At 35.3% G+C, this 26,987-nt stretch overlaps 5 protein-coding genes and 1 pseudogene across 11 annotated transcripts; 3 read left to right on the forward strand and 3 right to left on the reverse strand.

Moving 5' to 3' along the window:
• Window positions 1-57: 57 nt before the first annotated feature.
• On the reverse strand, window positions 58-4,736 carry LOC104746391 (uncharacterized). Of its 5 annotated transcripts, none has more exons than XR_015582489.1 (12): window positions 3,571-4,511; window positions 3,292-3,408; window positions 2,996-3,188; window positions 2,578-2,744; window positions 2,293-2,467; window positions 1,831-1,892; window positions 1,348-1,429; window positions 1,188-1,240; window positions 950-1,056; window positions 689-772; window positions 522-592; window positions 58-412 (listed from the first exon to the last, which is right to left on the reverse strand). XR_015582489.1 is itself a non-coding variant. In XM_010467851.3 (12 exons), exons 1-12 carry the CDS (start codon window positions 4,002-4,004, stop codon window positions 286-288), a joined length of 1,677 nt encoding a protein of 558 aa, XP_010466153.1. In that variant the 5' UTR covers window positions 4,005-4,736; the 3' UTR covers window positions 58-285. The 5 variants fall into 5 exon arrangements, 2 of the variants coding, with proteins under 2 accessions (XP_010466153.1, XP_087345111.1); XR_015582491.1 differs by having other exon boundaries at window positions 1,831-1,941; XR_015582490.1 differs by having other exon boundaries at window positions 1,188-1,245; window positions 1,831-1,941.
• Window positions 4,737-5,294: 558 nt separating this feature from the next.
• Window positions 5,295-7,853, reverse strand: LOC104746392 (uncharacterized). 2 transcript variants are annotated; one of them, XM_010467852.3, is made up of 6 exons: window positions 7,691-7,853; window positions 7,146-7,424; window positions 6,560-6,694; window positions 6,216-6,272; window positions 5,823-5,957; window positions 5,295-5,684 (listed from the first exon to the last, which is right to left on the reverse strand). In XM_010467852.3, the coding sequence occupies exons 2-6, from the start codon at window positions 7,419-7,421 to the stop codon at window positions 5,619-5,621; spliced, it is 669 nt and encodes a 222-aa protein (XP_010466154.2). In that variant the 5' UTR covers window positions 7,422-7,424; window positions 7,691-7,853; the 3' UTR covers window positions 5,295-5,618. The 2 variants fall into 2 exon arrangements, with proteins under 2 accessions (XP_010466154.2, XP_010466155.2); XM_010467853.3 differs by having other exon boundaries at window positions 5,823-5,954; window positions 7,691-7,833.
• Window positions 7,854-9,132: 1,279 nt separating this feature from the next.
• Window positions 9,133-12,608, forward strand: LOC104765865 (E3 ubiquitin ligase BIG BROTHER-related). The gene is made up of 7 exons (XM_087488740.1): window positions 9,133-9,870; window positions 9,978-10,299; window positions 10,374-10,411; window positions 11,102-11,143; window positions 11,356-11,477; window positions 11,567-11,675; window positions 12,264-12,608. Exons 1-7 carry the CDS (start codon window positions 9,547-9,549, stop codon window positions 12,315-12,317), a joined length of 1,011 nt encoding a protein of 336 aa, XP_087344866.1. The 5' UTR covers window positions 9,133-9,546; the 3' UTR covers window positions 12,318-12,608.
• Window positions 12,609-16,720: 4,112 nt separating this feature from the next.
• LOC104746394 (uncharacterized) lies at window positions 16,721-19,377 on the reverse strand. Of its 2 annotated transcripts, XM_010467858.3 has the most exons (4): window positions 19,029-19,377; window positions 18,716-18,899; window positions 17,560-18,127; window positions 16,721-17,323 (listed from the first exon to the last, which is right to left on the reverse strand). In XM_010467858.3, the coding sequence occupies exons 1-4, from the start codon at window positions 19,214-19,216 to the stop codon at window positions 17,013-17,015; spliced, it is 1,251 nt and encodes a 416-aa protein (XP_010466160.2). In that variant the 5' UTR covers window positions 19,217-19,377; the 3' UTR covers window positions 16,721-17,012. The 2 variants fall into 2 exon arrangements, with proteins under 2 accessions (XP_010466160.2, XP_010466158.2); XM_010467856.3 differs by having other exon boundaries at window positions 18,716-19,363.
• Window positions 19,378-21,424: 2,047 nt separating this feature from the next.
• LOC147926468 (sugar transport protein 4-like) lies at window positions 21,425-24,206 on the forward strand. Its single transcript, XM_087488891.1, has 4 exons — window positions 21,425-22,248; window positions 22,359-22,678; window positions 22,763-23,392; window positions 23,476-24,206. Exons 1-4 carry the CDS (start codon window positions 22,116-22,118, stop codon window positions 23,935-23,937), a joined length of 1,545 nt encoding a protein of 514 aa, XP_087345017.1. The 5' UTR covers window positions 21,425-22,115; the 3' UTR covers window positions 23,938-24,206.
• A 639-nt stretch (window positions 24,207-24,845) lies between these two features.
• Window positions 24,846-26,987, forward strand: LOC104748481 (F-box/LRR-repeat protein 15-like; annotated as a pseudogene).

Here is a 26,987-nt window from a genome sequence, read left to right on the forward strand (position 1 = left end):
AAAATGGGAAATCCTGTATCGGAAAGCAAATTTGCTTTGTAGCAAACGCATACCAACAAGAGTAACACAGTTGTTTTTCTTTTCTAATATTTGTTCTGTACATAACCTCTAATACTTGGGAGGCTCATATAGTTTCCACTTTCCAATAGTCTTCCGCTACTTTTTTGTCCTAACCAAACGATTTAAGTTTATGCAGAATCTCAAACCCCAAACCACATTATCTTTTCTTTTCTCTCTAGAAATGCAGAATAAGAAGAAAAGAAAAGGGTTGAATATGAATACATACTACAAGCTATTGCTCTCAACAGGTTGTACCTGTAGGCCTCCTCCTCTGTCATCGTTCACCAACTTTTTTAGGGATCGGTACTGCAGCCGCACATTGTCTCCGCTTTCAACAATCTTTAATAGATACCTGTTATTGTAAAACAAATGAAATGGATTAGTTTGAGAGTAATAACTCGAGCGTCACCTATCAAGCATAGTTTTCTTTCAGATCTTATAGATCATAGAGTAATAGTTACCAGCCATTGAGACATTGAGATGTCACGATTGCTTCTTTTCCAACAAACTTTTCCGGGGTTCTCCGGTTGCCCTGCAATTGAAAATGCGTTCCATAACACGCAAGAACCAAATTATATGATGGAAGAAATTTATGCATCAGAATCCTAGATAGAAAACAATGGCCTACCTTAATGAGCACTTTTTCATTTACAGAAAATGGATAATGCACCACTCGATGCACTCCGTCATCCGTAGCTGGATCTCCATTTTCCTGCAAGAAGAAATTTGGCATCACGTAGTAACTTTTATCAGAGGTTCATCAACAACATAAGCTTAAGCTAACCAGAAAACAGATGATGATGCATGCTGATAAGTTTGAAGATAGTAACTATGTAATAGGAAACCACAAAAGCAATTAGTTAAATAGAGGAGTGTCAAATCATCTCACCACATCCATTTGATCACTCATTTCTTTTCTACGCCTCCTCATGGCTGCGTTGTGGAAAAGTCTTTTATCATCCTGTTGCTTTATAGCTGAAGCGGCAGCTCTAAGTGCTATGTGTTTGACATTAGAAAAGGAATACGGTTAAGACTGTTTATTGACGTGAAACCCCAAAAGACTATCGTAGATCAATTTATATATTGAGGAACACATATACTAAGAGAATGAACTTTATAGGAATTACCATGGTTAGGAACCAGAGACCCAGGCTCGATTTCTGCATTGCAGAGCGTACATCTAGACTGTGCATAAGATAACTGTGGTTATTAAATATGCTTGGTATATAGAAAGAACTATCACATGAGACTAGCATATTAATACAATCAAAGGAAACTAGTACCAACCATTTCAAGGACTCTTCTAAGCATAAGGCCACCGAATGAATGTCCACAAGAGACCACCATTGCATCTTCAAGAAAAGCACCACTAACATCAAAGAGTTTGCAATAGACAAGTTAGAACGTTGTTTTCACTGTACTGCCTTCACAAAATTACATCAACGGAACAAAAAGGTGGAAAATAATTGAACATTTTATACAGCTCATGGAGCTAGGAACAAAAGATAACCAAATCATGTCTTCAGTGTATGTCTACAATCTGGCACGCATGATTAATTTTGGACTACTTGCTAAATTAGAATAGAAAATACTTGAGGATAAGTTTGGAAAAAGGGCTTGTCAGTTGCCAGCACTCAAGAAAACCTAGCTAGGGTCATTTTTACGTGATCAGATTAACAGAGATTAGCAATTCATTCAAAGTAACAATAATAAGAGAGGAGATTTGTTCGTCATAAATAAGTTATACACTAAGGGAAAAATGATACTCACGAGATTGGATCCGATAGAACACTTCTTAAGGAAGGCTCTTTGCAAACATCATCCCGCGGAACCTGACATCAACAATTCAGAAGAAGATCTCTTGACATAAGACCTTGTGCTCTGAGCAGTTAACATCAAACAGAGAAACTTCTATCATTATAGTATGAGGTAGTGCCAATGAAAAAAAACAGATCCAAATGATGTGAGATCCTCGAAAAAAGTGATATAAGTTGCACATCCACTAATTAGAATCTCGACTGAGATATCTAAACTACAAAAGTGCATGATCTAAAAGAATATGACGGAAAAAATGACATTTTAAAATCGTTTTTCTGCTCAAAATGTCCAGAAAAAAAGACAGATTTGGGTACTGTTGGCATAGAACTTCACAGAATCAAAGTTTTATACGATTAAATGAACTTCTACAATCTAGCCAGCTACTGTTACTACTGTAATAAAGAGTGAGCTTACACTGGTTTTCACAGGCGGATTAACTGGAGTGTCATTCTCGGCTAAGAGGTTATCCATAAACTGACTAACAGATACTGGCACATAGCTTTGAGGAATTACATGGCCGGCTGCTTCTATTGGGGAACAATCTAATATAGCATTACTTTTCGGCATAAGCCTAAAAGCTAATGATGCCCTGCAAGTTTTAATCAAATATGTAAGCATGCATTCATGTCATAAGGTTTGTTAAGGAAAAGCTGTCATAAAGCTGTTTAGGAAAAGCTTATTTCGTCTTCAAAAACATACCTTCCACGAGTGTCAGTACCAGACAAATGGTCGGTAGTAGTTCTGTAAGAGGCAGCTGGACGGAGACCTGCAGTAGCATGACTAAGCGCTTTGCCAGTAATCAGTAAGAGATCACTCACCCCACCTCCATTATCTGCTGTGTACCAACGACCATTTGGGTCACATACCTAAGGATAGAAGAAATTTCAGAAGGAACAAAAAATAGAAGCCAAATGTACTTTATATAAACGGAACAGTGTAACCAATCAAGCAAAATGGAAACTCAGGACTATGACTGATCATGTCTAACTAATATGACAGTATTCTTCCATAACTATGTTGTCGCTCACAGGATTACAAAAATGAGACGTTCAAGTTCTACGCTAGAATAAAAGTACTTATGTAAACCTTCTACACAATGAAAGTTCAAAGAGGTGACCTGAATGCCAGAGCCATCTGAGCAGAACAGTGTTAACAAACCCTTTTCAACTTCAATATTAGTAGATAGGCTCCCACCTCCAGAAGCATGTTTTCCATTTTGGACTGAGGCATAAGCATAGGAAGCCAGTAGCACCGAGGAGGAAACCTCGTTCGGAGCTAGTGGAAAGTCGTCGAGCATATGGTTAAAAACACTGCAAAAAGAAAAGAAAACAGAAAGAGATACGAGTTTAATAAAACTAAAAAGGCAAAACAAGTAGTAGTAAAACCAGAGAATAAGCATCATAACCATCCTACTCGCTTCTTAGACGTAGATGCCTTGCTATTGCAGACAAAGCAGCTCGTGCTACTTTACCCAAGCACCGGAAAATCTCAGCCATGCATGGTGGCGAAGAATCTAAATCCTCAACAGACCTATTGACAAGACCAAAATCAGTCACACTACACATCATACAGATCAAAAACAGATAACACTACATGTCAGACTTTCTAAATTTCCAGAATCTCAAGCACAAGCAATGAAGAGTACTACAATCAAACCAATTGTTCAATACAAAAGCAAGATCAAGAGCTAACCTTCCAGCTCTATACATAGAGAGGCCACGATTGCCTTTACCAGAAACATTAAGGCTTCTAGTTCTAAAATACAAACGAGCAGCTTCAAGGCCACATCGCATCAGTGCTGTGTCTTCACTCCCTAGTTCGATCACAGAAGCATTATACCTCATCAAAGACACAGACAAAGCCTCGACGGCTTTCGCATAAGCCGGAGAAGGAGCTCCTTCATAAGGCAAAATATCAGATAACCGAACCCTAGCGAGAGCAGTCCTAGACGACGACGACGACATCAGCATAGGATCACCGGAAGGGTAAGCAGCAGAAATCGGCGAAACTGGGATCGCGTGTGACAAAGGAGACTTGGTTAAACCAGTAGGAACATCAGAAGCAATTGAAACGGCGGCGTTAAAGCTACAAGGCGTAATCGGAGACGAGCCCTGCCGCGGGTGCATCGCCACTCCAATCAACCATACGTCTCTAGGGTTTTCCCCGATTACGATTCAGCTTCCGGCGTCGGGAAAACGGAATTGGAAGAGTGAGGTGTCTCGTTGAAGTCGTGGAGATCGCTGTTACAGAGACGAATTGTGATTTTTACTGTACGGAATCGTCGTTACTGGTCCGAATTGGGTTGAAAGATGAGTATCTTGGTTTAAAAATTGCAACCGTGAAACGCCGTCGTTGGATATATCGCCGTCGATAGAGTGGAGATTTTTTGCCGGGAACGTTGGATTCGCCGGAGAATTGTGGTTGTGAAGATGAGTAGACTCTCTCTGGTTTTTGAGTTTTGACAAGGTAATAAAAAGCGAAAGAAAGGCTTTGTTATTTTACCTTTTTGGTCAAACTAACATTTTCGAATTGGAAATGATTTTATTTTAGTATTTTTTGTTGGCTTTTCATTGAAGTGTAGACGAATTTTTATACCTGGTGACAGAATAATAAAAACTAAAAAGGTATAAAATAGTAGAATCATGAATTAAAATTATTTAAATAAAGTTATCATTTAAAAAAAAAATTATTACTTCACATGACTCAACGACAATTAAAAAAAAAAAAAAGCATGCGATATAGACAGGAGAATTGTCACTACTCAGTACTCACTACACATGATTTTATGTTTTGTAAAAAATTGCAAATTGCGTGAATTTGTTTTTCTTGATCAAAATGTACAAATCTTTTTTAGTATCAAGAGTTTAATGGCCTACATATTGATTAAAATAAGAAATAGGGGTGGGTGATGAATTGATGATGATGATGATGAGGATGTATGGGGATGGTAAAGAGATGATGAAGATGTTTTACTTGTTAGTGGTTGTGGTGATGAGATGAGAGGATGCTTTTGAATTTTTTTTATGATGAAGTTAAGTAGCATACGTTTATGATGTGAGTCATGATGTGTATCGTGATGTGACAACATCATTCAATAATAGTAATTATGATAATGATGATATGATCTTTTTTCCTCATTTTTATTAGGAAGAAAAAAACTAACCTCAAATTAAATGATGATGTAGGACGTGAAGGTGGATGAGTGTGATAATAATAATGATGATGAAGATAAGCATTAATCACTATGTGTTGTATAAAAAAGTATCACGATGTTCCAACATAATGTTGGTTGTAGAATGTAGACTCCAACTTAATAAAGAAAAAAAAAAGTAGACAAGTATGATATGCCCAACTGAAAACTGGAAATGAACTTATTAATTCAAATTGATGATACCGAATTGCAAAAGATACACAAGTGCAAAAACTAAATGAGGCTATTGAGCATGTGGCTGCTTTTACAAATCACTGGAAGATTCACAAAGATGATTCATTTCAATATATTTTACAAAGAGAGAGTTCATGTAAAGATTTGTGTCTAACTATTATACACACATGTGTATATATATATATATATATATATATATCATATTTGATTTTGGACATCAAATAAAGCAAAAACCTCTGTTTCTGCAAATCACCATCACCTAAAGAGCCTTCCAAAATGAATTGACGAAGGTAACCATAGAGACAAAACCTTTTGCTTTCTTTGGTTTGGCCCCCCTGTAAACCGGTCAGCTTTTTTACTTGTAAATCCATTCGTTTGCTCGTCCCCCTGTCGAATCCATGTCTATGAAAATACTGACAGCCTGCGTGAGGAGGAGGAACCACTCATGTCAATTTTAAAACTAAGGTTTCCAAGTATCAAACTGGTCTCTTATCAACCAAGGTGATCTAACTTATATACATGTCTTTAATTTAAAGTTACTGTTTTGACTTGATCTCACCTTTCCTATCCGAGGTCGCTCCTTCGACTTCGCTAGGCTGTTACGGATATGTGAGACTGCTCCCCAGCATTTCAACATGTTGGCTACATCGTCAAGTCTCAGTATATATTCTTCTTCGGTTAGAGGAAAAGACTTCTACCCGTTGAGGAAGAAGAAAGAAAGAAAAACAGAACGGTGAATTAGCTTATAAGTATTGGTGTTCAAAGGCAAGAACTATACCAACAAAATATGGATACACACATGAATCTTTCTGGCAAACATTCTCTAACGAAAGTCTATCTTATATTGAAAACATAGATCATAAGTATCTTATATCACACTGGTATAGTGAAATCAGATCATAACATTTAGCGCCTTCTTTTATGATCAAAACACAGCAAACGATTCTCTTACCTGTTCTCTGTACTTCCACATGACATTCGTTGCAAGAAGATTCCGCCCCATGAACTCCTACATTAAGCACATCTAAGAAGTATGATTGAAGTTCTTAGCTTCTAATCGGCAAACCATTCCACATCAATAAAATAAAGGTCACAGCAAGAAACTGTATATAAAACGGATCATGGACAGCTATTCTCAAAAGCTGGCTCTGTATCTTGCAATTAAAAGAAGAGCATCGAAGGTCTTAACTTTTTTCTTCGCCTTTAAATAATTTGCAGATAAATCCAGATGTCTTAAGCTATGGCGTTAGCATGCGATACAGAACCATAAACACTCTTGAATAGAGAAAGGCATACCTTCTTGATGAGTTGAACATCATAAGATCTTCCATACTTCTGTCTGATGAGGGTCGCAAGATCTAAGCCGTTAAATGCAGAATCATCCGACCCAACCATCCTTTCAAGATTTGCCCGATTCATATCATCTGCTTGCTAAAGACAAAAAGAAAGAAAGAAAGTTTCCAACTGATCAGATGAATATCAAGCAATCAATAAATTTAAACAAAGGCATGCTTACTTTCTACGTTCTGTCACTAAGCCATGACAGAGATGAGAAGATATCATGACATCAAAGGAATTCAATAAATCGAATTAACAACGCAGTTTTTCCAGGTTCAAGCAGAAGTTAGGGCCAGCCAAGAAGACCGACAGGTTGATCAACATTCTATTACATTTCTTAGTAATCTCACGAACGAGAAAGCTTGAGGCTTTCATTTACCAAAAGTATTAATGACTATCTAACAGAATTCTACTGTATGAAGCACACAGAAACTATGTATCTCCGTCGCATCAGTTCACGCTTAATGTCAAGTCATGACTGCACCATAGAGAACAGCAAAAAAGTGGCCGGGAGTAACAATGCATATAATTTTCTACTACATACCCTTTTGATTTTATCGTCGAGTGATTCCTTCTCCTCGTCATTCGAATTATCCGGATTCATCCCATCATCCACAGTACTGAAAATTCTAGAAAACCTTCTCCTAGCAGTTTTCCCACAAGTATTCTTCAAGCAGAGGCTATGAGAGAAAGCAAATCTTCCAGAGAAACACGGACCGCAAGATCTCGAACAAGAAACCTTAGAAACTGTTCCTATACAGCATGGTTCGTGTCTTATCGATGGTTGACAGTGATGATGACTTGAGACAATGCTCATCATATCCTGTAAAAGCAGTGAAATTTCTCAAACCATAAATTTCTTTCTGCAATTAAAGAATCTAATTCTCAATCAAACCAACTGTGAACTGTGAGCACAGAGTGCTACAGAATCTAACGAGAGAAGCCAAACCAAAAAAAAAGTTCCTCATATCGAAAATCGCTGTTCTGCTAACTAAGCAGCAACCTATCGGGAGGGGGAGAAACTAATGAAGCCAGAGACTTAAAATTTAAAGAATTTACCCAAGAAGTTGAGGGAGAACGTAATCTTACCGCCGGACGAGCTTCAGGAAGAGCACGGCGGTGTTGCGGAGGAGGGGATTAGGAGACGGAGGACGAAGAAGAGATAAACAAAACAAAAAATGATCAGTGAATGAGCGGTGAAGGAGGAAACAAAAATGAAACTCTAAAACGGTAGCGTATAGTTTTCATTTTCTCGGTATATGTCATAAGATTGCTAAAAACTAGATATTCACCGCCGTGTTATATTTTTTTTTTTTCAAAAAGACAATATAAAATTTATTTATTATATTAACTATATATGTAAATAATATATTTTATATTTTTTAAATTTACTATAGTTTTACATCAATATATTATTATATAGTGCATAACTTTCATTATCAACATGTAGTAGTGTATTATATAGTTAAAATATTCTTATTGTTCATTAAATTTAATTTAGTTAACAAATATACTTTTTTATAATTTTTTTTTCATTTACAATGTAGAGATAATAGTATTGCCGAACATAATATATTATATTTTTATAATTATATGAATATATTATAATTTGATTTTGTAATTTTTGTTGTTTTATCTCTATATCATTTAACACTTTTGTATTTATAATTGTACAAGTCGATTAAAATGGTGAAGTGTTTTTTTTGTAAAGTATTTTTAAATCAAAAAGTTTAATCTGAAATTTATGCTGTTATTATTGTCTACGGTTAATTAATTGTGTTTAATATTTAGTACAGTTTTTTAGAAAATGAATTAATTAAATATAAAATATTTAATGCTAATGGCTGTTGGTCCGATATTTTTGGAAATTTGAATAAGAAAAAATCTTCTTCAATTAGATTTTGAATTTGATATTATTTAAAGTAAAAAATAATTGTGAAATTTAATATCAATGGCATGATTATCAATATGTTTGAACTTGAAGATTTATTTCATAAATGTTTCCAAAAATGTATATATAGATTGTTGAAAATTATATTAATATTATGTGTAAAACCGTCTAAAATTAAAATAACATGACTAATAAGAAAACTAAAAAAATATCACAATTATACAAAGATAACCTAAAAAGTAAAGAGGACAAAATGAATAAATTTGGAATATTAATTAATAAAAAAATATGATGAATTAACCTTCAAAAATAAAATAAATATTTTTATCAAGCAACAAGGTTTTGTTTACTTGCACGTTTCAGCGAAAAAATTGTGGCGTTTCGGCCCTTCCACACATTGACACATACTATCACTTTGGTCTTTTTTTTTTTTGGTAAAGACTATCACTTCGGTCTTTGCTCACAAACATATTTACCTGAAAATTTTACATCTACTGTATATTCTTAGTTTTTTTTTTTTATCAAAACGTTTGCAGTAACTAATAATAAGTAACACACAACATAATTGAATAACAGAAACTTTTTTCAGTCCAAATATTTTAACCTTTTTATCGACAATCGAATCTATTTCTCTCATTTGTTTACAAGACAAAATTATTTGGATGCATAAGATAATATAGTTTTCGGTTTATGTAGATTATTGTAGGGGTTACAATACAAATATATTCGTTCATGGTTTTTGGATTAACACATACTACCTAGTGACATTGACGAACATTAAAAAGGTGGAGGTGTAAATAGTAATAAATATATAGTAGTCGGTGTGTTTAGAAAGAAACAAAAATTAAAAGGGTGTGATTTCGAAGAAGATTGCAAAAAATATTTTCAAAATTTGAAATCTCAGCTAAAAGAGAAGAGAAGAACTATTTCCCTTTCTCGGTCGTGTCATCGTTTTCTCAGATTCCTGAATAATTCCCTTTCGATTCCCATATATCCTCATCGAATCCATCTCCCGAATTCTGAGATTCGACGAACCCTAGCTAGGTTTCTAATCATGCCCATGGAGAACGACAACGGCCACGTCAGCAACGTCGTCGTCACCGCCGAGCAAGCCACCAAGATCAACGAGACTGAGGTCCGGTTACCGATTGAGAATCGCCAGACCGGTGTTGTCTCAGACGCCGGAAGTGGTGGTAATAGCGAGAGAGGAGAGCAAGGGGACGGAGAGACGGCAGTGGCGGTGGCGGTGACGGTGGAAGAGAACGGATCGAATTTGGTGGCTGAGCTACCTCCTCGATCTTCTTCCGCTAGAGTTCCGTTCACTAATCTAAATCAAATTGATGCGGATCTTGCTCTTGCTCGCACACTCCAAGAACAGGTGGCTCTTTCTTTCTTTCTTCCCCCATCATTTTTAGGTTATTCGAATGCTGTTAGGGCTTTCTGTAGAATTGGGAGTTTTATTGAATACTGTTGTTCGGGTTTCAGGAGCGGGCGTATATGATGCTGACTATGAATAGTGAAATTAGTGACTATGGGAGCTGGGAAACTGGAAGCTATGTATACGATGAGGATGAGTTTGATGACCCCGAGAATGAGGATGACGATGAAGACGAATATGAGACAGATAACGATCCTCAGGAAGATGCGCCAGATGTTCACGCCAATGAAAATGATCAAGAAGATGATGGCAACTCTGACATCGAAGAAGTTGCTTATTCAGATGATGAGGCCTATGCTAGAGCTCTTCAAGATGCTGAAGAAAGGGATATGGCAGCTAGATTGTCTGCCTTATCTGGGTTAGCAAATCGTAAGTTAACCTTGTTCTTTTTGATGGGTGTTTTAACATGAATTTGGGATTATGCTAACTGTTATTGGTTGCAGGGGTTGAAGTTCTAGAGGATGAGAGTCATACTTCTCAGGTAGGCTCCTTACACTACATCAAATCCTTTTTTTTTTTTTTTCTTGAGCTGTTTTTTCAATTTTTCTTCTTGAGAATATGAACTTTTTCCCCCAGTATGTGAAAAGATCTACTGTCCAACTTCTTTTTTATTTAGTCATATAGTGACCAAATGACATAGTCGTGACATTGAACCCGCAGTGATAAAGTTTATCTAGTTATACATCTTACATGGTTCCATCTATCTACTATCCTTCTGTGATGGCATTAGTCCATAGTGTTACCTTTTTAGTTCGGAGGCCCAGTTAGATAATCCTCCTTGTGTATGGGGTAATTATTGTTTTTAGTTGAGCCAGTCACTGGAATTGTGCCATGGACAATTTTATTTAGTCTTACTCAATTGAAATTGTTTGGTATTTGGTACTAGGTCATACCTAACTATATGCTGCTAGAATTTTGCGTAACTGTATGTTAAAATGTTAAATTGCATTCACGAGAGGGTAATTGAATCAATTGTAATCTGCTAACGTTAACTGGGCACTGATATTGGAGATGGTTATGCTCACACCTTGAAGCATGGACCTGAACTTTGATAGAGGCTAGTCCATTTTGTGGGAAAAAACAACTAAAAATTAGAATCATAGAATCTAAGGGTCCATTGATGTGACTTGAGCCTGCTTCCACTCATGTTCTGTATCATTAATTTTTGCAGGATGCCTGGGATGAGATGGATCCTGATGAGCTTTCATATGAGGTATGAAAGCATTTGTGGTATTCTATTCGTTTTGGATTCTCGGTCTCTCTCATAATTTTGTTAATGGTTTGAAGTTTAATGTGAATACTACTACTGTTAAACTTGTTAGAATCTAGTTTTAAGATCCGTCATGCATTTCAATTTTCAATATGGCATAATTCAGATACTGAACACATCTGTTGGCTTATAATTATACTCTCTAATGTTTGCAGGAGTTGCTTGCACTTGGCGACATTGTGGGAACCGAAAGTAGAGGATTGTCTGCTGATACAATTGCATCTTTGCCTTCAAAAAGATATAAAGATGGGGACAATCAGAACGGAACCAATGAGTCGTAAGGCCTTTTTTTGTAACCAATTAAGTAAACCATTGAGAATTTTGTGCATGTACCTAGATAACTAATTTTTCCGATACTTGATGCAGATGTGTTATATGTCGTTTAGACTATGAGGATGATGATGACCTGATACTGCTCCCATGCAAACATTCTTACCACTCGGAGTGCATAAACAATTGGTTGAAGATAAACAAGGTATGTCTATTATGAAACATAACCCTGTATAGAAGCTTTTGACAAAAAAAAAAAAAAAAAAAAAAAAAAAAAACCCTGTATAGAAGCTAAGTATATAGTTATGGTAGTCAGCTATGAGGAACCTGATAAGCACAATCAGGGAGTCTGTTGTCTGTTTTTATCACTCGACAGATGCCCTTTTTGTTATGGATATATATTCACGTTAGAAAAAACAGGAACACAACACATGATATTCCCAAAAATATTATCTGCTCATAATAGGGAACGTTGTGGTCAGTACAGACTATCTCATGCTTGTTGGGTTTATGGATTGCATTTATGCGTTTGGCGATTGTGTTCATCAGCATCTTCGAAATTGAGGGTTTTGTTGTTAATAAGCAGAAATTTGAACTTGTTAATTCCCTAGGAAGACTATCTATCTATACTATGGTAAATCATCTTATCAGTTTCCATCACTTCTAGGAAGAAGAATTTCTTAGCTTACAAACTGGCAATTTTAGAAATTGGATGATTCTCTTGTCAACATTCATGTTGGAAGGAGCTTTCGGAACTCCGTTAACAAACTGAAACTGACACAATCTTCTGCAGGTTTGCCCTGTATGCAGCGCAGAAGTTTCAGCTTCCACCTCTGGACAAAGCTAATGAAAGCAAAGGAAGAAAGATTCAGAAAAAAGGAATCATAAGCTAAGAACATCAAAACCTTAGCTGTCTGTTTGTACACTTTTTATAAACAAAAAAAAAAAAACATCACCAGATTTCCTTGGATCCTTTAAACAATCTCAAGGATTGGAACTTTCTCGAACGCTTTTAGTTTTAGCATTCATCTGCTTCCGTATTTGCCTATTTTATTGATGTTCACGTATGCTACTGTAAAATAGCTGGGATAAGCAGGTTTTTGATCTAAGAATGAACATATAAGGTAGAATTTTGAAATTCCAAGACTCAGACAAACATAACAAGGGTTTAGAATTGATCGAAACTTGTCTTATTACCTAAGAAGCTAAGATAAATGTGTGGACACAGAAGCTATAACCAAAACTCGTATCGAAGAAAAGCACGACAATTAATATCCCATGTTTTCTCTTTGGAACATGACCATCATGACTATGGGTATCGAGCTCGAGTTCTTCAGCGCACAGACACCAGATGGACTAAAGATCTTCAGGAGTGCTATGCATATGATGAACTTTGTGAGTAGCTTGTTGGTAACAATGGTGATGAAGATCTATTCAGAGGATCACATGCCTGGTTGGATTCCAAGGAACCTTAACAAAGGTCACAGAACAAAGGTCACAGAACAAAGGTCACAGACTTATCCGACTCATAAACAAAAGGCTAAATCAGATTATTCAGTCTTTTACGGATAGTAGTAGTACTTAAACGGAAAATGAAATAACTCCATAGAACAAAGTAATTATTAGATATGAGTATGACCCATGCATGATCTTAATTCTTACCTATTTAATTTTATAATAAAAATTATTTATAGTATCTATTATTAGTTCATTATGACATTTTATTTACGTATCACAGATACAGTGGTTGTGTTGATTTTATAATATATTACAAAAATAAACTTAAAACAAAATTACAAATTAAACTCAAAATTTGTCATATTTTTTTTGGTCAACCTTTTAATGATTTATTATTATTCAAATAAAGTAGCATTTTTGAACAACCAAAAAAAATTCTACGATTCCAGTTGAAGATGCTTTAGCTATGTTATTAGAACCAGAGTAAAAATAGTAGGAATATGGTAAATGGAGAACTGATATGTGGGTCAAATGACACTAAAAGATAATGAGCTTCAACAGGTTATATTAATGTATTTACTAGTTGAATACTTTCCAATTTAATAAATAAATTCTTCACTTTGAAGACTCTTAACACCTTCATGCAGATCGATGAAGTATTTACCCACTTCATAACCCTATCACACATTGTTTATAATTACAATAATATGTTTTATAACAATTTTTATACAATTGAAATTCTAATTTTTTTCTTATGTCAACTTTTTAGGTTTGAAACCTAACACAAATTTTTAATATAATGTATTATCGCATTTATAAGAGGTCTACTCATTTTATATACTGGTACGATATGATAAATATACTACTACTTTCGTACATTTTAGTTTTCTTAATTTTCTAATATTTTAGAATTTGTATATCCCTTTATAATAAAACGGAAGTACACAACATTATTTTGTAGACTATATAATTTTAATAAGTTGGTTACAAATATGTTGTAAATTAATTGATAGATTAATTGGTTACAAGTTAAATAGTGGGTGCAATCTTAATTTATTTTCGGAAGATTTTATTACTAGAGTACGTTGTTTCCGAAAATCTTAAAGAGAATATTCTAAATAATCATTTGATATCATCTAATTTACCATATTAATTTCTGTTATTAAATTATTCATCAAATAAAATCTTTTGATATCTAACTTAACATATTAATTTGTTAATTATCATTATACTTCACCTCTCATTTTTATATATGAGTCTATTTTGTCAAAAAAATAAATTATCATATTATTTCTTATAATTAAAAAAAAGTTTTATTTCCGGATATACCATAAGTTGAATTTTTAAAAACAAATATAAATTGTTTAATCTATAAAATATTCAAGGTTTAGTGATATTATTCTTTAAAAATAATATCTAATGAATTAAAAAATTTACTGAGTAACGGTCAAAATTTGAATATTTAAATTCAATTTCATTTTTTTTGTTGAATTTTATAATTTCTATAATATAATAAACTTTAAATAATTTATTTTGAACTATATAAATTGTGTTAATGATTACTGTAAAAAAAAATAAAGAATCCTATTGTTTTATATCTTGAAATTATTTTAGAATAAATTGATTTGATCTATTGGCACAAAAACTGTGAAACAAACTTTTTTTTTTGTCAACAAATAATTATTATAATATTATAATATTTTTATTGCTTGAAATTAGTAAAGAATTTAATAACCATCACATTATATTTTTCAAAATTATGATATTAATATTTAATCTTTTATCAGAAATTTTTTTGTCTAAAATTATAATATTAATATTTAATTAATTATTTGGAAAATTATAATGTTATGGTAATTATATAAAATATTGATAAATGATATCTATATATAATAACTAAAAAGACATTGCATAAATGTCAATACATATTTTGGTACAAAAATATCATTTAAATTTAGTGAATATGAAAAATAATGTATGTACTTTTGAGAAAAATGAATTAAAAGAATTTACTAATTAAGAAGTGAAGACAGGTGTCGAAAATATATGCTGCCAAATGTTGTCGTGTTATGCAAAGTTAGGAGAAAACTTTCTCATATTATATAAGATATATATATATATATATATACAATGACATTATATAGTGCTATTTGAATATTTATATGTATGTATGTTTCTTCAATTTTTAATCTCTCTACAAATTAAGTTTCATTCATTTTTTACATAAAAATAAATTTATATGACAACCCATTTAAATATGTATATAATCAAAGAAGTATTTCAATCTCTCTTTATTGGTTTAGTTGACATGACATCTATTTTTCAATAAAATTTAAATTATATTTAAAGGTAATAAAAATTTAACTCTTTATAGAAGCCAAAGTATTTATATACTTAGGGCAACAACACCAACAGTGAGTTTTAATTTTTAGTCTCTTATGTACTGTTGTAATTTTTAATGAATATATTATGCACTGTTTATAAAATAAGAACCTTTAAATTTTTAATTAAAATTATCCCCTCCTTCACCATACCAACAACAAAACGATATCAGAAGTAGAACATTGATGTTAATGTACCTCATCAACTTCAGGAGTTAGATTCCTAACACAACGCCTTAACAAGACATTCAAATTCTCTTTCTCGAAATTGGACATCCCAGATCCTATATAACATTCTCATAATGTCTCTCACTGGCTTTTTGTTGTTGATCATGATGAGACGAGATCCTCTCACTGGCTTCTTCTCGTCTCTACTGTTCGTTTAGACATAGCTTCAATAAACACCGCAATGTGCACACAACACAATTTGAGAAAGAAAAAAAAAAACTTGATAAAGCTATCATACACGAACACCACATTTAACATGTATCATTGAATATATTATCAAACCATGACGCACACAATAACTATGAATCTATAAAACTATGATTACACAAGTTTCAATCCAAAACTTCAACAAAATTATGAATTTGAGAGTGCGAAATCGAATTGCAAATCAAAATTGAGAAAATAGCGAACCCAATTTGTTGAAGGAGATTCTCGATTTCAAAGAACAAAATATAACAAAATAACTGCCGACTGAGATCAATTCAATCACCTCCGCCAATTCAATCTCCTCCAATTTCATCTTCTTCTTCGATTGTCAATTCGCGAGTTCGAGAGAGAGAGACAGAGAGAGGAAAGAGGAAGAGGAAGAAAAAAAAAATCAATCGACCATTAAAAAATCTTTTATCTCTATTAATCGGTTTGTCCAACCAATTGATGACACGTACAGTCTCTTATAATAAGATTGAGTATACTAAATAAGAGGACCTCATGTTGTTTTTTCTTTTTTTTCTGATTTATTGTTTTTCTTTTTTTCGCTTAAAACTCCCCTGCAAACCTCCCGTTGAGGAAGGTCTTATAGTATTAGCTATGTGGAACCTGATAAGCCTAATCAAAGATGCCCTTTTTGTTATGGATATATGTATTCACGTTAAAAAGACCGGGCAGATGCCCTTTTTGTTATGGATATATGTATTCACGTTAAAAAGACCGGCACAACACCTATTTCCGGAAATCTTATCTGTTCATGATAGGGAACTTTATGGTACAGACTAATTAATCTCATGCTTGTTGGGTTTATGGATTGCATTTTTGCGTTTGCAGATTGTGTTTATGATCAGCATCTTCGAAACCGAGGGGGGTTTTGTTGTTAACAAGCAGAAATTTGAACTTGATAATTCCATAGAAAGACTATCTACAGTATGTTGAGTTATAAAAATTTCTTAGCGTACAAATTAAACAGCAGTTTAAGAAATTGGATGATTCTCTTGTCAACAACACAATACAATCAGGTTTGCGGTTTGCCCCGTATACTGGAGTTTTTGATCTAAGAAAGAACATATAAGGTAGAATTTTGAAATTCCAAGGCTCATAAAAACACATCACAAGGGTTTAGAATAGATCGAAACTTGTCTTATTACCTAAGAAGCTAAGATAAATGTGTGGACACATAAGCTATAACCAAAACTCGTATCAAAGAAAAGCACGACAAATTTCCCATGTTCTCTCAGACCATCATGACTATGGTATTTGGTCGTCTACATGAAAAGCTGGCGAGTGGAGTGGCACCAACGGTCATATGCTGGCTGGAGATTGGGCCACTCAGAGGCCGAGACTGAGAAATCTTGGAGCCAGTTTGTGAGTAGGATTTCTTGGTCCAATGCAGGTAAAGTCGAGATGGCTTTGTCTATAGCTCGTTCCACCTCAACTCTCTCATAACCCGTCAGCACGGGAAATGCTAGCCCGTTTCTTGCGTGACTAAACAGTGGTAACCAGTTTGCAAGGAGCCTGAACGTCACTTGTCCCGGAACTTGTGTGTTGTCTCTTGCTAACTCTCCAATTAAGAGCGCTGCAAGAAATTGAGTTTGTGAGAAAACCACAGATATGTAATGAGCATAGAAACCGAATTTCAAACCAAAACCAAACTGATTGAACAATATTTGTGATAGTGAAATGAAACTTGGACCTAATATATGACCAAATACATTTAATTTTTACTGAAAACTATATAACATAATTAGAATTTACTTTTTTTAAATAAAATATTGAAAAAACTAATCTAAATAACATAATCTGAATACTTGCCTGAAATCTTAACCATGAGGCCTTGGACCCTGGGAGCAGCCGTGAGAGACAAGGAAGCTAAACCGGAAGCGTAGCTCCACCGCTTAATCCCTTCCGCCACCGCACCGTAACGCCTAAGCTTCTCTGTCATCCACAGAAGCTCCTCCGCAAGCTTCTCGACCGCTAGTTCAGCCTCATTTTCTTGGGAACCGCCCGCCCTCACCACCGCAGACTCTCTCCTCCTATTCTGCGATAACAAGCTCCCAGTCATGTCCGCCAAGGACCTAACCGTATTGATACATGCGCTTAACCCTCTCACGTAGGAGGCGACGTAGCCACCCAGAGGGAGGGCGCTGACCAGACGCAGTGGCAAACCACCGAAGGGTTCGTCTGCGGTTCGAGAGCGTTTCAAGCAGTCCTGCAATCTCGCAGTGGTGCGTGCAAATGAGGACGCAAGAGCCGCTCTATTGACGTCCAGTAAATCCACGTGGCCGCTCTGGGCGTTGTCTTCCATGATCTTCTCAGCCATTCCCAAGGCAAATTGGTATTTTCTTGAGGTTACTGGTATCTCGTTCATGAGTGCTAGTGCCTACTCGTAAAAAAACATGTTATAAGATAAGTATATTAAATGGTCAAGTTGTAAATACATACAAATAGGTGGCAAGTTTAATGTTCATATAGACATCTATATATCTAACAACAATATATCTACGCAGATCTTAAGAGTCAGAATTCGTCACATATGTAATTCTTTTGAAAGAAATACAGTATGTTACAACTTACAAGTAATTTAGTATGATAAACTATGGTAACTATCTATGGCTTGATTAATAATTAATCGAGCCTATGGACTTCCCTCTTTGTTTTCTTTCATGTATTACGTGGCACGGCGCATGTTGCCCACGTGGAAGTTACAGAGATAAAATGTCCACGTTAGGAACTTCGTGGTGTCCAGAAATAGAAAGGTCCAACATAATTTCTTTTTAATTTATAGAAGATATGCTATTTCAGTGACGGTCGAGTTATACAAATATAACATAAGCCTACATATAATTATCATGTCTTAATTAGTTGAACCCAGGCAAACAAGTGAATAGATTGCCATACAGTATAACTGAAAAACGTTAATGTTTAATTAAACACTAATTAATGGGAAAATAAAATTATTACAACTTACGTGACAAAGTGCTCTACCGAGAGAGTTAACGGAAGGTTCATCAACGCCGTCGCAAATCATCATACCCAGATCCGACGACCCTGAATACTTCACCAGCGCCGTTGATGATGTGGACGACGAGGAGGGAGCCTTAACTGGGACCAACGCGTTCTCCGCCGCCGCGGTAAGAAGACCCGAAGCGAAACTAAAGGGAGGATAAGAATAAGAATAAGCAGAAGAAGATGAAGAAGAAGAGATGAGAGGAAGAGGAAAATAGTCCAAGAAAACCCTAAGAACCCAAAGGGTGAGCCACGTCATCATCATAGACATGAACCTGAGGTGGTCCGAAGCCGACCACCGCCTAGAAGGAACCTCCGGTGTGGAGGCGGTGGATGCTACGGAGACGAGGGAACGAGCGGCGGTGTTGACGGTGGTCATGAAGATAGAGTTGAGGAGACCCGTCGTGGGACGGTTGTTCCTGTATGTGTACTCCAAGTATTGTAGCTCCCTCGACGACGACATTATTATTCTCGTTTTTTGTTGTCTCTCTTAACAAAATGAGTTATATGTCTATGTATTGTTTATATATATGAAGACAGAGATTAGTTTGGATATTTCTTCTTTCCAAAGTATATGATGAGATGCACCGCCTATATGATCCACGGGTGTGTGTTCTCGTCGTCGTGTAAGCATGTTATGTATTGTCAGTTAAATCTTGTCGGGACGCATACGCCGTCCTCTTTTTTTTTTTCACGTATAGGTAAAAGAGTAAAAATATCAAATGGTGAAAATATGTTAACTAGCTTTGTTGGGCTATCCGAATATGAAAGATATTTTCATTCCTTACGAATGTTATACTTAGATGTGCTTAAGAAAATTGCTTATTGGAATGTATATGATTGTTCATATTCGAAGTGGAGTGGTTTCCGAAGAATTTTGTATTGGTGGTTCTAGGGGAACTTGCTGGTCAGCAATTTTAGACCAAGTATATATATGATAAGATAAAGATGCACCACCTATATATGTACGCGGGGCCTCGGGGAGGTGAATATGTGTTGGTTTTAAAACGAGAAAAAGAGTAGTCCTTTCGGAAAAGGGTGGGATGACCAGAACTCATATCTTAACTTAAATAGTGAGTTCAGATACCGGTCACTCAATAGTCTCAAATCTCAATTCATCATGCAAAGTGAAAAGATTTTTTTCAACTTAGTTAATTTCGACCTTTTGTGTGTGTATATAATCGATTTTTTCTATCTCGAAATTAAAGGAATATTTAGTTTTTTTCTTCTATTTTTTTTTCTTTTTATTTGTCGTCAAAATGTTTAGTTCCTTAGACATTGGTAGATCGTTTGCTTGGTAGATCGTTTGCATTTCTTGGATATAATTATTTTCGGATAGCTGAATTATTGTTAGTAGCCGTTAAGGAACGCTAAAAACCAAAACCTTTTTAAAAAAATGGGAACATCAAATCCATTATTTCTTAATTGTTCTTTTTCGGTTAAGGTTCCTGATTATAATTATTTTTCAAATATTTAAATATGTTGTACATGTACGAGTGTTTGTTTAGTTGTCTAGCGTTTTTCAAATTGTTCTTCCTCTTTATGTTTTGTTGTCCTGTTTTATTCTATTCTGATTTTTGTTTTTTTCAGCGAACTTTTACTTAATTTTCTAAATATTTCAATAATCTGCTATACAAACATACATCTAAAAGTCAAGTTGGCTTTACGCATGTGATCGAGTCAGCTAATTGTCTTGTTCTAATTAGGCTTTTAGGTGTACACATTTTCTATCTACATGTGTAGAGCAGTATAGATTGATTCATAATTTCATACCAGTTCTGAGTCTATACAATTTACTCTATGTATCTATCTAGCAGGGGCAGACATAAGCTTGTACCACACCAATTTACATGGAAAAGGAAACATATCCTTGTATGCAATGCATAACGTCGTTATTCACTATCGCAGCCTTATATTCATCTGCATTTACGTCGTGATGGTAACGATATATATGTCATTAAATTTATAATATATGATGATAGAGATGACGAAAGTTTTGTGGGAACATCATGAAAATAATGTAACGCGAGTTTTGACTTTCCAATGTAAACAAAAGGAGTCGAAAGCAACGTAAGACTGACTACGTATAAAAGTATGGAACTACGTATGATTTACGAAATAATTAATAATTTCGTATAGAAAACTAGTGATAGTCAACTTTTTATTTCCATCGTAATCAATAATAGCCCACAGGTCCAACTGTTTTAATAACATTGTTTGAATATCCTCTGACACATAAATATTATCTTAGAAGTCAATTTGACGTATAATATGCTCTTGTAATATCGAAAAAACTATTTTATTCAAAACCTTATTTTGTCCCCATTCCGTGGATAATATAAAAACGTAACATTCATGATAGATCCATGCATGTGAATGGAAAGGCTGTCACGGGTAAAAAAGGTTATTTAGGTACCAAATGGCCTCAAGTTTTGGATAGATACTGAAAACTCCGTATCACTTTTTTGGTTTCAAAAGATTGAAAGTAATAACTACTCTATACTTTTTAAGTTTGAAATTTAAAAAGAGATTTGAAATCCAATCAAAGATCTTATCTAATGTTCAACAAAGAAAAATAAAAAACTTATCCAAAAAGACTCAAAATAAAAATAAAAATGTAGCGGTCTTTTTTGTCCATTGACCGAGTTTTGCGGGCGTTTACTCATTTAGTACCACAAACATCAAATGAGAAGATCTGTCACTTGTAAGAAAAAAGTGACGAGAAAATCAAAAATAGCTTTAATTAAGTCAAAATTGTAGTTCTAGTGCAAATTAAAGAGTGTTGATCTAATTATCTAAGAAACTACAGCTTTTCGTGTATTAATAATTTATTATGAAGACCAATAATTACGTTAATTTGGTAAACTGTCCTTAAGTATCGTTGAGAAAATTAGATTATTCCTCGTCATCATAAGATAACTTTACACATTTCAAACAGAAAAAGACAAAGATTATAGTATTAGTTAAAATAATTTTGCTTAGAACTAAAAAAAGACACGAGATTTATGGAAGCAGATAAGATCCAGAGGAATAGGGCAAGTGGGAAGAACGAGAACAAACAGCTGTTCTTTCTCTTCCAAACCTCAAAGTCAGCCGACAGTTAAATTTTGACAAATGCTATAAATTTCAACTCAAATCTTCTTCATTTTTCAATATCAACTCTTTTCTTCTTCTTTTTGTTTTCTCTGTCTGAATTCGAACCAGATCTAACTGAGAGGAAAACAAAAACTAACACAAGAAGACGAAGAACAAGATCTCCTCTGTCTGAAAAACAGAGCCAAGTCAACCACAAACACCGAGTTTCCACGACGTCGTTTTAAGCAAATCTATATTTTTTTTTTTGTTTAGCTCAAATCGGAGAAATGGCCGGAGGATTCGTCAGTCAAACGCCGGGTGTTCGGAACTATAACTACAAGTTGACACCGAAAGTTTTCGTGACATGTTTCATCGGTGCTTTTGGTGGTCTCATCTTCGGATACGATCTTGGAATCTCAGGTTTCTTTTCTTTTTTCTTCTCAGATTCAAATCTTGTTCTTTCTTTCAGCTAGTAAATGTCCGGTGACTAATTCTGGTTTTTTTTTTTTTTTTTTTTTAATTTCTTGTAGGAGGGGTAACCTCGATGGAGCCTTTCTTGGAAGAGTTCTTCCCTTACGTGCACAAGAAGATGAAGAACGCTCACGAGAACGAGTACTGTCGATTTGATAGTCAGCTTCTCACTCTCTTCACTTCGTCTCTCTATGTGGCGGCTTTGATCTCTTCTCTCTTCGCCTCCACCATTACTCGAGTTTTCGGTAGGAAATGGTCGATGTTCCTCGGTGGTTTTACCTTCTTCATCGGCTCTGCTTTCAACGGCTTTGCCCAAAACATTGCTATGCTCCTCATCGGTCGTATACTACTCGGTTTCGGAGTCGGATTCGCCAATCAAGTAAGTTTCTGTGGTAAAGTACCTTGATGAAGAAGTAACACTGGCAGCTTGGTTAACTGGTTATTATGCTTTTTCTTATTTCAGTCTGTGCCGGTTTATTTATCGGAAATGGCTCCTCCGAATCTAAGAGGAGCTTTCAACAACGGGTTTCAAGTTGCGATTATCTTTGGTATTGTGGTTGCAACGATCATTAATTACTTCACCGCTCAGATGAAAGGAAACATCGGATGGAGAATCTCTCTCGGATTAGCTTGTGTCCCTGCAGTGATGATCATGATCGGAGCCCTAATCCTTCCCGACACTCCCAACTCGCTCATTGAACGTGGCTACTCCGAAGAGGCAAAGAAGATGCTTCAATCCATCCGAGGAACCGATGAAGTCGATGAAGAGTTTCAAGATCTCATTGATGCGAGTGAGGAGTCTAAGCAAGTGAAACACCCATGGAGGAACATCTTGCTTCCTCGTTACAGACCACAATTGATCATGACTTGCTTCATTCCTTTCTTTCAACAACTTACTGGAATCAATGTTATTACTTTCTACGCACCCGTTTTGTTCCAAACCCTCGGGTTCGGTAGCAAAGCTTCCCTCCTATCAGCTATGGTAACGGGTATCATCGAGCTCTTGTGTACCTTCGTCTCTGTTTTCACAGTGGATAGGTTCGGAAGAAGAGTCTTGTTCCTCCAAGGAGGTATCCAGATGCTTATCTCTCAGGTAACAGAGAACCCTAACCCTAACCCTACTTTACATGTCTTGATCGACACTCAATAACTCAAAAACATCGGTGTATGTTGCAGATCGCTATTGGAGCAATGATTGGAGTCAAATTCGGAGTGGCTGGAACAGGGAACATAGGGAAAGGAGATGCTAATCTGATCGTGGCACTGATCTGCATCTATGTAGCGGGTTTCGCCTGGTCATGGGGACCGTTGGGATGGTTGGTTCCAAGTGAGATATCTCCACTAGAGATCCGATCAGCAGCACAAGCCATAAACGTATCGGTCAACATGTTCTTCACATTCCTTGTGGCACAGCTCTTCCTCACTATGCTCTGTCACATGAAATTCGGACTATTCTTCTTCTTCGCCTTCTTTGTCGTCATAATGACTATATTCATCTACTTGATGTTGCCTGAGACGAAGAATGTGCCAATCGAAGAGATGAACAGAGTGTGGAAGGCACACTGGTTCTGGGGAAGGTTTATTCCTGATGAAGCTGTTAATATGGGTGCTGCTGAGATGCAACAGAAGTCCGTATGACGGTGAAAACTCTTGAGTCTTCTTTGGGCAAAAGATTTGTGAGAAAATCTGAAAAAAGAGAAAGTGATGATTTTATTGGGATGAAATAAGAATGAAAATGCCTTTACTTCCCTAAAAGAAAGCTGCTCTGTTTTTAGATGCAGAGAGTTAGCTTTTCTAGTTTGTTCTTTCTTTTTTATTTCTTCTTCTTATTCAAGTCTACTTGTTGAAATTGTATGGGCCTAAAGAAAGTTAAGAAAAACAAATATAAAAATATAAAATTTTAAAAATCAGTTTGTCTCTTGTGCTTTGTTACTTATAAGTTATATGTTAATGCTTTGTGCAAGAAACAAAACTAGTCATCAGTTTATCCGGTATTATTTACCAATGATTGCAAGTATGAAGTACCTCTTCTATACAACAAATTTTATGAATCAAGTACTTGTACATAAACACATTGTAACAAATGATCCTTCAATATAAAACTATACCTAGCGATAGTATGTATTATTTCCCCAAAAAGTTATACAATTACTGAGTATTGACTGACGTGCATGAATGAACATAGTCAAACTCCCGACCAAACCTAATCTTGAGATGCCAAATCAAATTGACCTGACAACGAGCTCATAGAAACTGATAACTAAAGTCTACTTTTTTCAAATCTTTATCTACTTTTTTTATTTGCTTTAATTAAACTCTGTTAGAGATTTAAGTGTTATTAAACGGTTATCAATACTATAAAAATATTAGGGTGTTTTTCTTCAGTTGACATATCAGCTTCTGGTTTGAACCAGAAGCTGACACATCAGTAAAAATAAACAACTAATTAAATTATAACAATAATACAGATCAGCTCTAATCTTTACATGTCATCATTCTACTTATTAATCGTGAAAGTGGAAAACAATCTTCTTTTAACAACAGCCATGGAGAACAATCAAGGCGATGGCGATTTTCTGAATTTTGGTGAAAACGAGAGGGAACCCAGAGTCCCACGTTGGAGGCTGTGTGCGAAGATGCTGGCGAGGGAGGAGGAAGGTGAAGCCGCTGGGGCTGAATTGGAATGCTTATGGACCTCTGGGATTGGGTTGCATCAGTTAGTTCAAGGAGAAAATAGCAATGTCGCGGCTGCTGCTGCTAAGGATAGTACGATGGAGGAAGCTGATCATGATTCGCATCACAAGCGTGCCAAAGTGTACTCTGGGCTTCCGTGAGTTCTCTCTCTAACTCCTTTTTCCTTCGAGAGTAAACCTTTTAAAAAGTGGAACTTGATATAAACTGGTTGAAAATAAAGTTCTGACTTTTTCATTGAAAGTGTGCAGAGGTGTGACCTTATCATCTTTAGAATTTTGAAACCAAGTTCGTAAAGCTCTACTCCAACATCCTTGTAGCGAATTTGCAGCTGCCTCTGATTTTATCTTGTTTGTAGACTAACTCTGTTTTGTTCATTTTTACAATGATTTAGCATCGATTTATTGGTATTTTTTGTTTTAAAACTTATCAATGACGCTTGTCAATGAGTGCAGGTCGGTTCCCATGATATCTTAAGATGCTGGGACTGGTTCGTCAGTGGAGAATTATTAGTTTTGGCATTGCCTCTTCTTCCCGGTTGGATACTCATATGTTCTGCCAGAATTGCATCTTGAATTATAGTCGAAAAGATGGGGGAAAATATGATCGATAGAGATGATAACGATTCCTCAATCGCAGAAGATTGTGAAGTTCATATTGATATGACTGATAACCTCTTGCATATGGTATACGTTTTTGTTTGCATTTTTTTTATATAAACTACGTAATTTTCCTCTTCTTTCGTTTTAAAGTTTTGTAATTTCTTCTTCTCGTTCTTGAACCATGTTGACCTCTGTCGCTCAGCTATGGTATGCCGGCAATGGAGAGTAGCTCGTGCTCATGAAGATTTCTGGAAGGTCTTGAACTTTGAAAATATTAGGATTTCTATTGAACAGTGTAAGTTGTTCTGCATACATATGTTAAAGCTTTCTTTTTGTTTTTTGACATTTGAAGAAAATAAACTAGGTGTTTAAGAAATGCTTGTAAAACATGTTAAACAGCTGGTGATTGTGGAAACCTTAAAATAATTTGAAATTGACTGCGGGTAATTGAGTCTGGAATTCTTGTACATTTCTTTTGCCATTAAATGAGTGTAATAGGAACCGACCATTTCGAAGGCATTCATCCTGCATTTTTTTGATGAGGTTGGTCTTCAATAGCAAATCTAAGCACCCAAAGATGCCCCTGATTTGTTCTATTTTATCTATTTAAAGATGCTATGTTCTATTTCTTTTGTTTTTACTAATCCATATTTGAAAGACATTAATATACATTGGATTAAAAATATTCTTGTTGCTTTATCTGCAGTTGAAAACATGTGTAGTCGCTATCCAAATGCTACGAAGTGAATGTTTATGGTGCTCCTGCTGTTAACGCTCTGGCTATGAAAGGTGCTACCACTTTGAGGTATCTTTAAGCCTTCATATATCGTAATGATTTTGATTTGTTTCAGGTATCTTGAGGTCTAAAGTCTAAACTATAGGAAAGGGTCATATCAGTGAAAACTTTTTCCAGGCATTGGGGGAGTCTAATATGTTGAGGAGTGTGACTATAAATGAGGCTATTCTGGAAATGGTGCTCAGGAAATACACCTGAATCATGATAGGCTACGTGAACTTAAAATTACGAAATACCGCGTTTTGCGCTTGTCTACCAGGTGAATTTGTTTTTAGTAAATAATTTTCATTCTTAATTGTTTATGTGTGTATTTCATTCATAATAAATATTATTTTTCTTTCTTTCAGGTGTCCACAACTCATGTCTTTATCATTAAAAAGAAGTAATATGTCACAGGCGATGATTAACTGTCCACTCCTCCAACTTCTTGATATAGAGCCTCATGCCATAAGCTTTTGGATGCTGCTATTCGTTCAACGGTCATTTCGTGTCCTCAGTTAGAGTCATTAGACGTTTCTAACTGTTCATGTGTCAGTGATGAAACTTTGCGCCATATAGCCCAGGCTTGTGCAAATCTGCATACTTTTAATGCTTCATAG

This window comes from Camelina sativa, chromosome 15 (assembly GCF_030686135.1).
Source record: "Camelina sativa cultivar CO46 ecotype springtype chromosome 15, ASM3068613v1".
Lineage (NCBI taxonomy): Eukaryota > Viridiplantae > Streptophyta > Magnoliopsida > Brassicales > Brassicaceae > Camelina > Camelina sativa.